Source organism: Drosophila grimshawi, unplaced genomic scaffold (genome assembly GCF_018153295.1).
Source record: "Drosophila grimshawi isolate 15287-2541.00 unplaced genomic scaffold, ASM1815329v1 contig_545, whole genome shotgun sequence".
Taxonomy (NCBI): domain Eukaryota; kingdom Metazoa; phylum Arthropoda; class Insecta; order Diptera; family Drosophilidae; genus Drosophila; species Drosophila grimshawi.
Window position 1 is genome coordinate 150,182 of NW_025063357.1, and position 13,268 is coordinate 163,449.

General features: G+C 48.0%; 1 protein-coding gene across 1 annotated transcript; it reads right to left on the minus strand.

Moving 5' to 3' along the window:
- Positions 1-8,520: 8,520 nt before the first annotated feature.
- LOC122322697 (serine/arginine repetitive matrix protein 1-like) lies at positions 8,521-10,478 on the minus strand. The gene is made up of 2 exons (XM_043215758.1): positions 9,231-10,478; positions 8,521-8,649 (listed from the first exon to the last, which is right to left on the minus strand). Exons 1-2 carry the CDS (start codon positions 10,476-10,478, stop codon positions 8,521-8,523), a joined length of 1,377 nt encoding a protein of 458 aa, XP_043071693.1.
- Between the last annotated feature and the right edge of the window lie 2,790 nt (positions 10,479-13,268).

Here is a 13,268-nt window from a genome sequence, read left to right on the forward strand (position 1 = left end):
AACACACCCACACACACACGCCTCAAAAGGGTATAAAAGGCGGAAGCAGCCACGCGCTCGACTTCTTTGAAAATATCAAACCAGCGAGCAGCATTAGAATGGACGCACAACAAGATTCAAGCGTGGATATCAGCGGGTCGGCATCAGGCCGCCGCCGCTCCTCGGATCCAAATCTCTTTGGCCGACCCAGCGAAGCTCGTGTTCCGTGCGACGAGAGAGCCGGTCCAGGTGCGCGCGCGGCTACTGGTCGTCGGCCGCAACGCCCACATGGAAGAACAACACGCGTGGTGCACGAAGTGCGCGTGGTGCGCATCGAGAGACGCCGGCTCCTGCGTCGCAGCGCGCAGGAGCAGCGAAACCGTCGATTCGAAGAGATCGAGCTGCTGGCGTCGCCGCTCCACGCCCCCAGCGTCGAGAGAGACTCACGTGTGAACGCGACGAGGGGGAAATGGCATGACCGCCACGCGCCCCCAGCATAGGGGAAGATGCGGTGATGGACGATGTCAATCCGGAGTGGCTTTGTTGGCAGTACCCGGAACTGCCCCTGACGCCGGAGGCCGACACCACCGCGGTATGGTTCGCCGGACCACGCCCCCGCATCGATTCTTGGGAGTCGACCGAACCGATCGAACCCGACGAGACCGAGAACTCGGAAGGTGAGACCGAAGGCCCGGGGACGCTGGGCGACGAGGAGCCCATATTAATATCGTCCGAGGACGAGGACACTGGCGAGGAGCGGCGGTCATCGCCGGCAATAGGGAACCCGGACGACGAAGACACGATGCCGTTCCCACAAGCAACGCCGAAGCCGGACGTGATCGTCCTTTCAGACGAAGAAGAGGACGAGGAGTGGCACAAGGAGGAGAAGTACCGAGGAAGGGCAAACGCCCACAAATCCCGCTACCAACCGTGACCGCCACCTACGCGAGGGCCTTCGCGGACGGCCGCTGGAGGCACCAAGTAACCCTGGAGTGCGTCTGGGAGGAGGAGGCGGGGGTGCCACCCACCTGGCAGCTGGAGAAAGAACACCCCCCGCATCGACAACCCCGCATCGACACCACCCCCGCCGCCGGAGTGGAGACCCCCATTCCTGCGCCAGGCGTCGTGCCCCGAGGCGGGACCCCGACCCGGGGGTAGCAATTTATTTAAACATTAATCAACCTATTGAAAGGCTATAAAACATTGATATGTAAAGGTATGAATGAAAAATAGCAGTGAATTAAAATCTATAACATAAACATAGAACTGGTTTTAGCAGATAATAAATAACATTAAATATTACATTTGTAGCACATTAATTTATCGCCCAACATAAAAATAAAATAAGAAAAAAAACCCCCCAGCTATTGTCTCTGTTTACATTTTTAGGCCGATGTTTTCTCCTTTTAGGTTGGAAAGTGGAAGCTTTCCGCTGCCGAAGAAAGAGGGGAGTGTGAGGAGCCATAGAGGCATGCACTTGTGAGCATGCATATATGTGTATGTTTATGATCATAAGCATATATATATGTATGTTCACGAATGGGCATGCAAAATGCCCGTGAGCATGTTATATGCGCCCTCACAACAACTGTCCATTCAGACCGAAGTCCGCCCCTGATGCAGTTGCGGCGAATTCGCTCTCTTTCGCCCTCTCCCTTTCTACCACAGGTGTTCAGCCATTTGAACGTGTCTGACACACATGTCCATCAGGATATGTGCCGTTAGTGTGTGAGGAGTATAGCGGGAGCAATACTGTGGTCTATACTCACACTGATGGCAGACAATGGCTGGCGCCAGCAAAAGGGCAGTGGAAAGTTACCAGAAGATCACGCCACCAAAAGATCACGCCACCGAGGTACAGTCCCGACAAAAGGTGACCAGCCACGGCCTATAATAGGAGCGCCACAGCACAAGGCAGGGGCTGTGAAAGGAAACACGCGAGGCTGTGAAAGTAAACACGCGAAGCTGTCCAAATCAAACAAGAGAGGCTGCGCGCATATACACGGTGCGAACATATGTGCGAGTGAAAGCCAGATCATACCAGTGAAAGTGCAAGGACACGGAGTGTCAAAGGACTCCACAAAACACGAAAATCACAGGACATCGAGGTCCTGTAAACAGTAGTGAAGTGTATATCCTTGCCACGCCAGAATTGTGTGGCAACAGGCGATATCCGCAAGAAACCAGGCGAAGCAAACGAGGCTTGGTATGTGCTGAGCCAGAGAATGACGCGCGAATCCTGACTCACAAGAGTACTAAGGGCGATCCTTGAGGAACAAGGAAACCACTAGTCCTGGTGAGCATCAGGAGTGCTGTACGAAATCTCTGGTGGGCAGACTGAGATCTGGGCTTACGTAGCTGGCGGGCGAAGTGCCTAGGGCAGATTTTGGCGCACAGGAGCTCGCTTCCAACTGACCAAGGACACCAATGTGTGGCGAGACGACACGGAACGGGCAGATTATAAACAAATAAACCCAACAGTGTAATCGCAAATAGAATAAGTGAATAAAGCAAGTTTAATATATGTATATGCATCGACGGTGTTGTTAATTATTGCAAACGCAATTAATAAATTTTGTTGCTCGAACCCGCAGATCGACTGAGTTTTTAGCCTAGTTAAAACACAACCTAGCACATACACAGCTTATTTCGCAGTGTCTAGCAAAAATTTTAAAGTGCTATAAGGTTTAAACAAAGAAACAAACGAAAAATGTTTAAATGCCAATTTGTTTTATGTTATATCACATTTGAAAAGGAAACTTCAGTTTTTATTAAAATATTAATTAATTAACTAAAATTAGTCAAAAACTGAAAACATATCCAAAATACATGTCAAAATTTATTTCGGACAGTCTTAGAAAAGTAACATATTAGGCGTATAAAAACTTAAATAAGGATATTATCCTTAATAACCTTAATAACTTCCCTTGACCTATTATTCATGTAAGATACCAGCTTCCGGGTAGTTTCTGGACTGATTTTGCTCCACTCATCCAGCAGAGCATTTTTGAGATCCTGTTTCCTAGATATGTTGTGATTCCGGATGTATTTTCCAGCAGAGCCCACAAATTTTCAATAACATTTAAGTCTGGAGACTGGGCCGGTAAAATTATCATGTGGGGGCAGTTCCAGATAATCCAGGACTGTACTATTCCGGACTTATGCTTCGGGTCGTTGTCCTGGTAGAACCGGAAAGTACGTCGTATTCCTGGCTTCTCGGCACTTTGGAGTAAATTTTCTTTTAATATATTGAGGTACACATTCTTGTCCATTGTTGGTTCAATAAACACCCGACGCCGGCTGCCGAGATACATGCCCATACCATGACACTTCCTCCGCCGTGCTTCACTGTAGCCTTTAGGTATTTGGGATTCAGCTCAGTATTGGTCTGTCGCCACACATAATTCCGTCCGTCCGAGCCAAAAATGTTGAATTTCAACTCATCTGCAAATATGACTGTGTTCCAGAACTCCAAATCCTTGTCCAAGTAGGTTTTGGCGAACGTCATCCTAATCCCTTTATTTGTTGCGCCTATAAAGGTCTTTTTCCGTGGTACTCGGGCATTAAAGTCATGGTTGCGCAGAACCCGGCGCACAGTTTCCACACTCCACTTTTTTAAGATTTACCATTTTAGCTATTTGGCGATGTGAATATCCAATCTTAAAGTGTTCCAGGATGAGATTCCGTTGCTCAATGGTAGTCCGTTTGTCCATAGTCCTTGTTGGCTGGTGACACCCGAGATGCAGGATATAACTAAACTCACTACGACGGATTTGTCTATTTATTCCGAAAATAATCAACCTGACGTAAAAAATCCGGGTTTTATGGCACCCAGGTGTCCATAATGCCACACCGGCCTAGCCGGTGGGGAAACCCCCGTTTATGGGGGTCATATAGTCATTTAGGTGGTTAATATATGTACCTGCCATAGGTCTTTGGAATTTTTAAAAAATATTGGATAATTAGCTTATGGCAGGCAATTAAAATTTTTGCTAGACACTCCCGAATTAAACTGTGAGACACTGATGTTTTTGTTTTATATACATATATGTATATTTATATTTATATTTAGATTGATATTGATTAAATTCAGAACATTCAAAGTCCAGAACTTTAATGCAACTGTAATCCCCACCATTGGAGCTACGCCAAATCCAGGTGTTTTCCTTACGCCGTCAGTAATATATTCTCCTATTAAGGAAACCATGTGCCGGGAAACATTTAGTTTTGGGATATTTTACATATTTTTTTTTTCAATAACTACCTTGACAGTGAGCGTTTTTCCTGTTCCAATCAGCGATAACGATCCCTTCCACTTTAAGCTGTGGATGGCTTAGAAATTTTTATATTTGTTTTCCTGTCCTGCTCGTCCTCAATTGATATTATTATTTTTTTATTTATAATTATCAAGAGAAGGGACGACGACTTCTTGTTCGTCGACTTCGAATGGAAAAGAAGGAAGCTGGAGCTAAGAAGTAGCAGCTTCTTTTCAGCAGAGCTATTACCAGAGGCGCTGCCGACAACAAATCTCACTGTTGCATTCTTGGCGATAGATCGCACGGTAGCGGTATCCGCTAAATTATGAGCGCGAGTTTCAAGAATTCAAAATTAACGATCGACCAATTTCCCTTGACGGATTTTATTTTTGTAACGAAATAAATTAGGTGGTTTCTACTTGTCTGATTTTTTAATTTTATTTTATGGTAATTTTGTGTTGCTCTATTCAACAAAATTGAATTAAATGGACTATGGGGCATTACAAGCGTAATCTCGATAGCATATATTCGTTTTAAGCCTAGCTACTACCTTACTAATGGATCCGTTCGCTGTTCGAATTGTTCCGGCTCACTCTTGGACTTGCTGTATGGCAACAATTCTTTTGCAGCGCTTCCCCCAATGCAACTTATCGTAGCTATCAAATATAATACTGCGCTCTACTCCTTGCCTTCGGTTTTCACGTGTGTTTCCGAGTTCAGAAAAATAGCATAAATAAATTTTCGGCGGTTATGCTTAACGACTTTCCAAAACTCTGTTAAGAGTTATGTCGAACGTTTGGGCTTCGCTATAAATTTAAAATGATCTATCGTATCATATAAAATCAATAGTTCTTAAGGATGGGTCTGCTTGTTGATGGATGACACATCCATCTGTCGGTTTCCTGAAGAGTTACATTTACCTTGTAAATACCTTGGGCTTGTAGGTATCTTTTGCTCCACATCCATAGCAAAATATTTTACGTTGCTCTACACAATTTTCGAATTTATGTCGTGTTTTGTCACAATTCCAGCCAATTGGAATTGTTTGTATGGAGCGACGTTGAATTTGTGAAATTTCGTCCTGTTCTGAGTTGTCCTCGGGTAGTCCTTGACTATCGTCTTGATCTGACATTTCAGTGACATATGAACGTAGGTTCTTGGTTTCAATCATTTATAAAATTGTTCATGTCGGAGGATCTCTCTCCTAAGTTGTGATCTATTACGGATGTTCAAGGCAAGTAATTCATGATGAACACTGGGCTTAGCATTTCGAATTGGCAATTCAACTAATTCGTACTCAGCTATACCGTTTATAAGCCTATCAGCAAGATCTTCTATGGCTTATTGGATGTCATCGAACAGTTCATTTTCAAATGTCGTAATCAGTCTCTATATCTTCGAATCGTTTCAGAAACTCTCCACAAAAATTATACCAAGTAAAATCTGAGTATGCACGGTGAAATTTCCAATACCGATCACTCGCCTTACCAGTGAACAATAGATGGAGATGATCGCAGAGAAGTTTGAGATCATTGTTAAGATTCTGTCTTGTAAGTGACTGGATACGATAAATAAATTCTTTAGTTATTATGCCATTTTTTCGAACCATCGAATTTAATGCGCCAATTTTGCAATATAATTAAAACTTTTTCTGGTGCTACTTGTGAGCTAGAGCTGCTACGAGGTGCACTATTTCCTGAAAGATTAAGTAACAACTCTGAGCGGTTCAAGGCGGGTTGTTCGATCCCTACATTATGAGTTGCTACTGTATAATTTAAATTTTTCTATGTGAAGCAAGGTTAATTGTGGTTGGCAAAAATTCCTCAACTGAACCCTCCACGAGGGTGCCGACTGGTAATAGCATTACAGTGGTCGGCAAGGTACCGATGCTAGCTAAGACTCGCGCCCTGAACCTCGGACATGGTCTATCTCCATAGTCTTGTCCCTGTCAAAGGACCGAGTCATGGTTTCGAAGTAACGGACCGGACTAAGGTGCAATGCGATCCGTGCCGATAGTCAGCCTGGCTGGGAGTCAATAAATAGCTCAGTCTACAGAGCATATCGGTTACCGGGCGACCTCCGATATTATTTAGCCTTACCTACAAATCGTGGATCTCTGTGCAGGTGGACATTTTTTCTCCGCAACTCGTGGGAATCAGAATGAATTCCGAAAATAAAAACTTAATAAAGTCCGGTACTCAACCAAACGGGTAGGGAGTAATCCCAAACGTGTAGCTGAGGCAGTGGCTCGAAAGCCTGGCCAGAGCGGGGACCAGACAAAAGTGGCGGAAAAACCTGTTTGCTTAGCCAGTGGTGAGGGTGCAGTTGGCAAAAACCCTGACCCATCCGACTCTGTGGGGGGAAGGCAAAGCACTTATGCAGCCAAGCTGCCGGCCGGAGCGGGTGCGAAAGGCGAATTGCCAACCACCAGCAAAAAGATTCACATACGCCGGGAGGAAAAAATGCTGCAAGCATTTTGAAGCGGCAGAACGCGAATGCAGTGGCCAAACCATCAGCCGAATGGCAAAACAATGTGGAATGGGCCAAAAAGGTGCTGCCAAACTATAGTGAGGCACCACCCAACAAAGAGCAGAGCCAGACGAAAAGGCAACGCTTGCAAGAGGCATGAACCCGTTGCAAAACGGGCCAAGGTGCAGCCTGGAAGGTCCTTCGCCGAGATTGCCAAGGAAAGAATCCTCATAGCGATCCATGACAAAGGCAACAAGGACTGAAGAATCCCTACAAATCAGTGGAAGTGGGTGGAATGATGCGACGCCGGAGGAGACTCTGTTGTCTGTGACAAGATAGTCGAGCAGGGTCCTCCTACGGAGATCGGAGCAACTGATGATGAACTGGAGCCGGGTTATACGTTGGACGTGTCAACTCTGCCTCAGGGCCTCTGGGCTTCGATAAAGTGGACAGCAACAACATGGTGATGAGGGTGGAATCTCCAGATGTCCTTGAGACAACTGCAGATAAACCTTCAACATTGTAAAGCAGCATCCGCTGTCCTGATGCTCCACCCGGCTGGCGGCGGAGACGATATAATACTAGTCCAAGAACCTTGGGTGATTGGAGGCAAGGTTTGCGGACTAGGAAACAAAAACTATAAGCTCTTAGTAGCTGAAACTTAAGGTAAAAAACGTCCCTGCATCCTCGCGAAAAACATTTAAGTATTTCTCTGCTCCATCATTTTAGCAATGGCGACAGCATCGCGGTAGGCATTGAGCTCCAGTCAGCTCCGATACGGCAACTGTCTGCCTACATGGCCCACAGCATTAGTCCACCACCGGACGAGATAACGAGATCCCTCGTCCAGGAGTGCGAGAAGCACAAGATCGGCATAATTATAGGCTACGACGCCAATGCTCACCACACTCAATGGGGGAGCACGGTCACAAATTCGAGGGGTGAGTCACTCGTAGCCTTCATCCTTAATACTAACCTTTTTGAATGTAATACGGGAAATGATCCCACCTTAATTATTAAAAATAGGAGAGGACTTGACCCTTATCTCACAATCTATGACGAACCTATTTGCTAGGTGGCGTTTTAGCTAGGCTAAAACTCAGTCGAGCTGTGGGTTCGAGCAACAAATTTATATTGCGTTTGCAACAATTAACAACACAGCATCAATATATTAAACTCACTTTATTTATTTCACTTTTATTGCTTGATATTACCATTCACAGTTGGTCTTCTTATTATTCTTTATCTTATCGCTACTTATTGCTAGCTCCGTAGCGTCTCACCACGCATCGGTATCCTTGATCAGGTGTGACTCGAGCTCCTGTGCGCCAGAATCTGCCCTAGGCCCTCCGCCTCCAGCTATGCAAGCCCAGGATCTCAGTCTGCCCGCCAGAGATTCCGTACAGCACTTCTGACGTTCACCAGGATTAACGGCTTCCTTGCTTCTCAAGGATTGCGCCGAGTCCTTTTGTGAGTCAGGATCCGCGTGTCTCACTCTCTGGCTAATCACAGACCAAGCCTCGCTTGCTTCACTTGGTTCCTTGCGGATATCGCCTGTTGCCACAATTCAAGCGTGGCAAGGATAAACGGCTCGCACCTAATTCCAGGACCTCGATGTCCTGTGATCCTTGTTGAGTTTGACACTCCGTGTCCTTGCACTTTCACTGGTGTTCTGGCTTTCACTCGCACATATATTCGCTCCGTGTATATGCGCGCAGCCTCTCTTGCTTTATTTGCACAGCTTGTTTACTTCACAGCGTGTTCACTTTCTCGCGTATTTAATCAAACAGCCACGCCTTATGCGGCGGCGCTCCTTTTATAGGCCGTGGCTGGCCACCTTTTGCCGGGACTGTACCTCGGTGGCGTGATCTTTGGTGGCGTGATCTTTTGGTGGCGTGATTTTCTGGTACTTTTCCACTGCCCTTTTGCTGGCGCCAGCCATTGTCTGCCGTCAGTGTGAGTATGGACAACAGTTGTTCTCGCAATACTCTTCCTACACTAACGGCACATGTCCTAATGGACATGTGTGTCAGACACGTTCAAACGGCTGAACGCCCGCGTTAGAAAGGGAGAGGGCGAAAGAGAGCGAATTCGCCGCAACTGCATCAGGGCCGGTTTTTCGGTCTGAATGGACAGTTTTTGTGAGGGCGCATATAACATGCTTACGGGCATTTTGTATGCCCATTCGTGAACATACATATATATATGCTTATGATCATAAACATACACATATATGCATGCTCACAAGTGCATGCTTCTATGGCTCCTCACACTCCCCTCTTTCTTCGGCAGCGGAAAGCTTCCGCTCTCCAACCTAAGGAGAGACAACGGCCTAAAAATGTAAATAGAGAATAGATACTGGTTGAAGGGGTTATGTTTGTTTTATTTTGTATGCTACTAATAATTCTAAATTTTTTTTTTTTTTTTTTTTATATATTTTTCTATTTCCTCATTGCCGCTCGACCTTGCGGAAGACGCGCGTGCCCCGCATCGAGGTCTTCGATAGCGGTGCCCCTCCTGCCACACGATCCTGGACGCCCGCCGGCTTGGTCCCGGCTGGGCATCGGCCATCGCCGTGATGCCAGGTGGCCAAGCCGGCGGTGGCAGCTCCTGCCATCCAGCCTCTCCTTCCGGAGCCGAGCTTTGTCGCTGGAGCGTCGGTCGGGTGGGTCGGGGTCCCGCCTCGGGGCACGACGTCTGGCGCAGGAATGGCGGTCTCCACTCCGGCGGCGGGGGTGGTGGCGATCTCGCGGCGGGCGGTGTTGGGCTCCGTTGTCGCTGCGGGGGGTTAGGGCTTGCGGGGGGGTGTTCTTCCTCCAGCTGCCAGGTGGGTGGCACCCCCGCCTCCTCCTCCCAGACGCACACCAGGGTTACTTGGTGCCTCCAGCGGCCGTCCGCGAAGGCCCTTGCGTAGGTGGCGGTCACGGTGGGTGGCGGGATTTGCGGGCGTTCACCCTGCCCCTGCGCCTCTCCTCCATCGTCGGGCTGCTCTTCCTCCTCCTCTTCGTCCGAGATCACAATCACCTCCGGCTCCGGCGTCCCCGGTGGCCACGGCATCGTCTCCTCGTCGTCCGAGACCACCGGAGACGGTGATGACCACCGCTCCTCGCCAGTGTCCTCCTCCTCGTCCGAGATTGTGATCACCTCCGGCTCCGGCGTCTCTTGTGGCCACGGCATCGCCTCCTCGTCGTCCGAGATCGCCGGAGACGTCGATGACCGCCACTCCTCTTCGTCCTCTGACGATGTGAGCATGCGCTCCTCTTCGTCGGTGGTGTCGGCCTCCGGTGTCGAGGGCAATTCCGGGTACTGCCAACGGAGCCATTCCGGATTCACCTCGTCCATTTCGCTAGGGTAGCGTCGGCGTCGTGGATGGGCCTCCTCGTTGGCTTCCGGGACTGCGTCCTCCACCGGATCTTCTCCCATGCTGGGGGCGTTTGGCGGCGATGCCCCTCCTTCCTCGTCGCTGGGGAGGTGTAGCGGCGACGCCAGCAGCTCGAGCTCGTCGCTCTGCCGGTTCCGCATCTCCTGCGCGATGCGACGCAGGACTCGGCGTCTCTCGACGCCCACCACGCGCACTTCGCGCACCAGGCGTACTCCGCGTCCCACTGGGCGTCGCGGCCGGCGATCGCTAGCCGCGCGCGCACCCGGACCGGCTCCCTCGTCGCACGGGACGCCAGCTTCGCTGGGCCGGTCAAAGGGATTTGTGTCCGAGGCGCGGCGGTGACCTGCTGCCGACACGCTGCTATCCAGCATAGAATTTGGTTGAGCCTCCATTGTAAAGTTTGTTGCGTTTTTATAATTTTCTTCCCTTTTTTTTTTCCAAAGAAGCTGAGTGCGTGGCTGCTTCTGCCTTATATACCCTTTTGGGGCGTGTGCGTGTGGGTGTGTTGATCGCGATGCCCGAATTCTCTTTCGCAAAGCTCTAATCCATATTCTCACTATTCGAATGCACGCGCCTAAGCATTAGTATAAGAGCTTAGCTTATCTTGAACTTCGGGCGCACGCCTGCGCAAAAAAAACTCTCTTTTGCCTTCGGGTACGCCTCTCACGCGTCTGCGCTAATATTGGTGACTAACCAACGGTGCCCTTTTTGTGCGCAAACGCGCTGCTGATTAGTTTTCGGTGCGATTCACTCTTCGCTGCGCGTACATTTGCAATCGCTCCCACATTGTTATTGCATTTTTTTCTCTTTTTTTTTTTACGTGCAAGCGTGTTGCTAAGCAAAAGTTTTGGTGGCCGTTGGGCTTTAGCTCGTACGTTTGCGGTCGAGTGTAGGTCATGGTTACCCAAAAAAATTCCCCCCTTTGCCCTTCGGGTGTGCATCTCACGCATCTGTGCTAATATTAGTGAGTAACCAACGGTGCATCGTGTACACGCATATGTCTAGTGTGGGTGAGTAACCAACGGTGCATGTGCTAAATTATTGTTGCCCTTTTGTGCGCAAACGCGCAGCTGATTAATTTTCGGGTGCGTTGACCTTTTTCGCTGTGTGTGCCTGTCCGCTCGCTCAAATATTATCGTTGCACTTTGTGTGCAAGCGTGCTGCTGAGCGAACGTTTTAGGGGCCGTTGCTCTCTAGCATGTACGTTTGCGGTCGTTTGTAGGTCATGGTCATGCGCTCTCTTTGCATGTTCCATTTCCCTTGCGCGTACATATGCGCTCGCTCCCGCATTGTTGTTGCATTTTTGATTTGCAAGCGCGTTGCTGAGCAAAAGTTTTTGGCGGTCGTTGATCTTTATCTCGTACGTCTGCGGTCGATGCGTAGGTCATGGCCATGCGCTCTCTTTGCATGTTTCCCTTTTCGCTCTCCCGATGTAAGGCTGATCAGCGTAATTGTTTTGTTTATTCGCCTTGCTTGTTTTTGCATTTTTGGGCCCGCCTTGGGGCACTGTTGTATTTACATCAATTCCAACATTATTCATACACATACTCGTATATATGTAGTTACACATTTTTTTTTTTTTTATTTTTTTATATTGAATTATTTTTATACCCTTTCCTTTGGGTTTATATTGAATTATTTTTATACCCTTTCCTTTGGGTTTATATTGAATTATTTTTATACCCTTTCCTCTGGGTTTATATTGAATTATTTTTATACCCTTTCCTTTGGGTTTATATTGAATTATTTTTATACCCTTTCCTTTGGGCTTATATTTAATTATTTTTATATATATTTATAAATGTGTCATATATCTATAAGACCACATTTATTTTCCCCCTCTTATTATGTAGGGAAAGAAAAAAATGTGACCTACGGCGCTGTTATATTGATTGGAATTTTTGGCAAAATTTATTGTTTTGATTTTTCAGGCTCACCCGTATCCTTCCGGTCGTTGTGCGGCTTCAGGTCGCTCACGTGTGCTGTCCTTATCCGCCTGTCCGTTATGCCCTTTATCTTGCATATTACGGGTGAGGTAAAATCCACAATTTGGTACGGGCCCCCGTATCTCGGTGCTAGCTTCGCCGCGAATCCTTCTGCCGCATTCGACAGGTGGTGTAACTTCACCCACACTCTGTCTCCGATGTTTGGCTTCCACGGTCTACGGCGCAGGTTGTAGTGCCTTGCTTGGTCCTGTGCTGCCTTTTCTAAACTCCGCCGGACAATTTCGAATACTTCCTTTAGTTTCTTTGCATTGTCGGACGGTGTTTGAGCTACTTGGCCTGTTCCGACTGTCACCTCGTCGAACAACGCCTTTGGCAGCCTAGATCTCGGTAGTGGTCCCACGAAGTCAGCACAAACTGTGGTCCAGGGTTCCTCCTGTATCTTGGTCAGCATTTGTCCTGCCGCGGCCATTTGACTTGGCTTATACTGCTGACATATTTCGCATTGTTGGACATATGCACGTACGTCTCTGTATAAGCCTGGCCAATAGTAGCGTGCTGCTATTCGGGCTATTGTTTTCCTGCTGCCCGTATGACCAGCGGTGGCGGTGTTGTGGTTTTCAATTAGCACTTGCCTTCTCTTTCCGGTGGGCACACATAGTTTCCAGGCTACCACATCCTCGGTTCCAGCTCTATGCGGGATGTGTCTATAGAGATTGCCGGATTCTTCACTATAGTCTGGGAACTTCCTCGGATTTTTCGCTATGTCTGACCGCATCTTTTGGATCCAGTTACAGCTTTTGTTTGCCTGGTCCATCGCGTCATCCATAGTCGAGACTCTGAGGCACGTATCCTTCAGGGGTTGTCGGGATAGGGCATCTGCAACAACATTAAGGTTTCCCTTTCTGTATTTGACGTCAAAGTCAAACTGTTGCAGTTCCAGTGCCCATCTCGCAATCCTACCTGATGGGCTTTCGATGGAGTTCAGCCACTTCAGTGCCATATGATCCGTGATGACAGTGAAGTGGTATCCTTCTAGGTACGGTCTTAGCTTCCTTATGCCCCAGATTATTGCAAGGCACTCTTTTTCGGTCGCAGAGTAGTTACGCTCCGCACCATTTAAAGATCTGCTTGCATACGATATAACCCGTTCGCCCTCCTCTGAGTCTTGGGTCAGTATCGCTCCCAAGCCATAATTACTAGCATCCGTCTGCAAGCAAAATGGCTTTGAGAAATCTA

Bases quoted from the DNA above. Each gene is read 5' to 3' on its own strand.
- LOC122322697 (XM_043215758.1), bottom strand. From the start codon at position 10,478: ATGGAGGCTCAACCAAATTCTATGCTGGATAGCAGCGTGTCGGCAGCA. The intron at 8,650-9,230 runs GTGTGGCAGGAG...CACTGACGGCAG, and splicing joins GCCGGCGGGCGTCCAGGATC to ACAATGGCTGGCGCCAGCAA.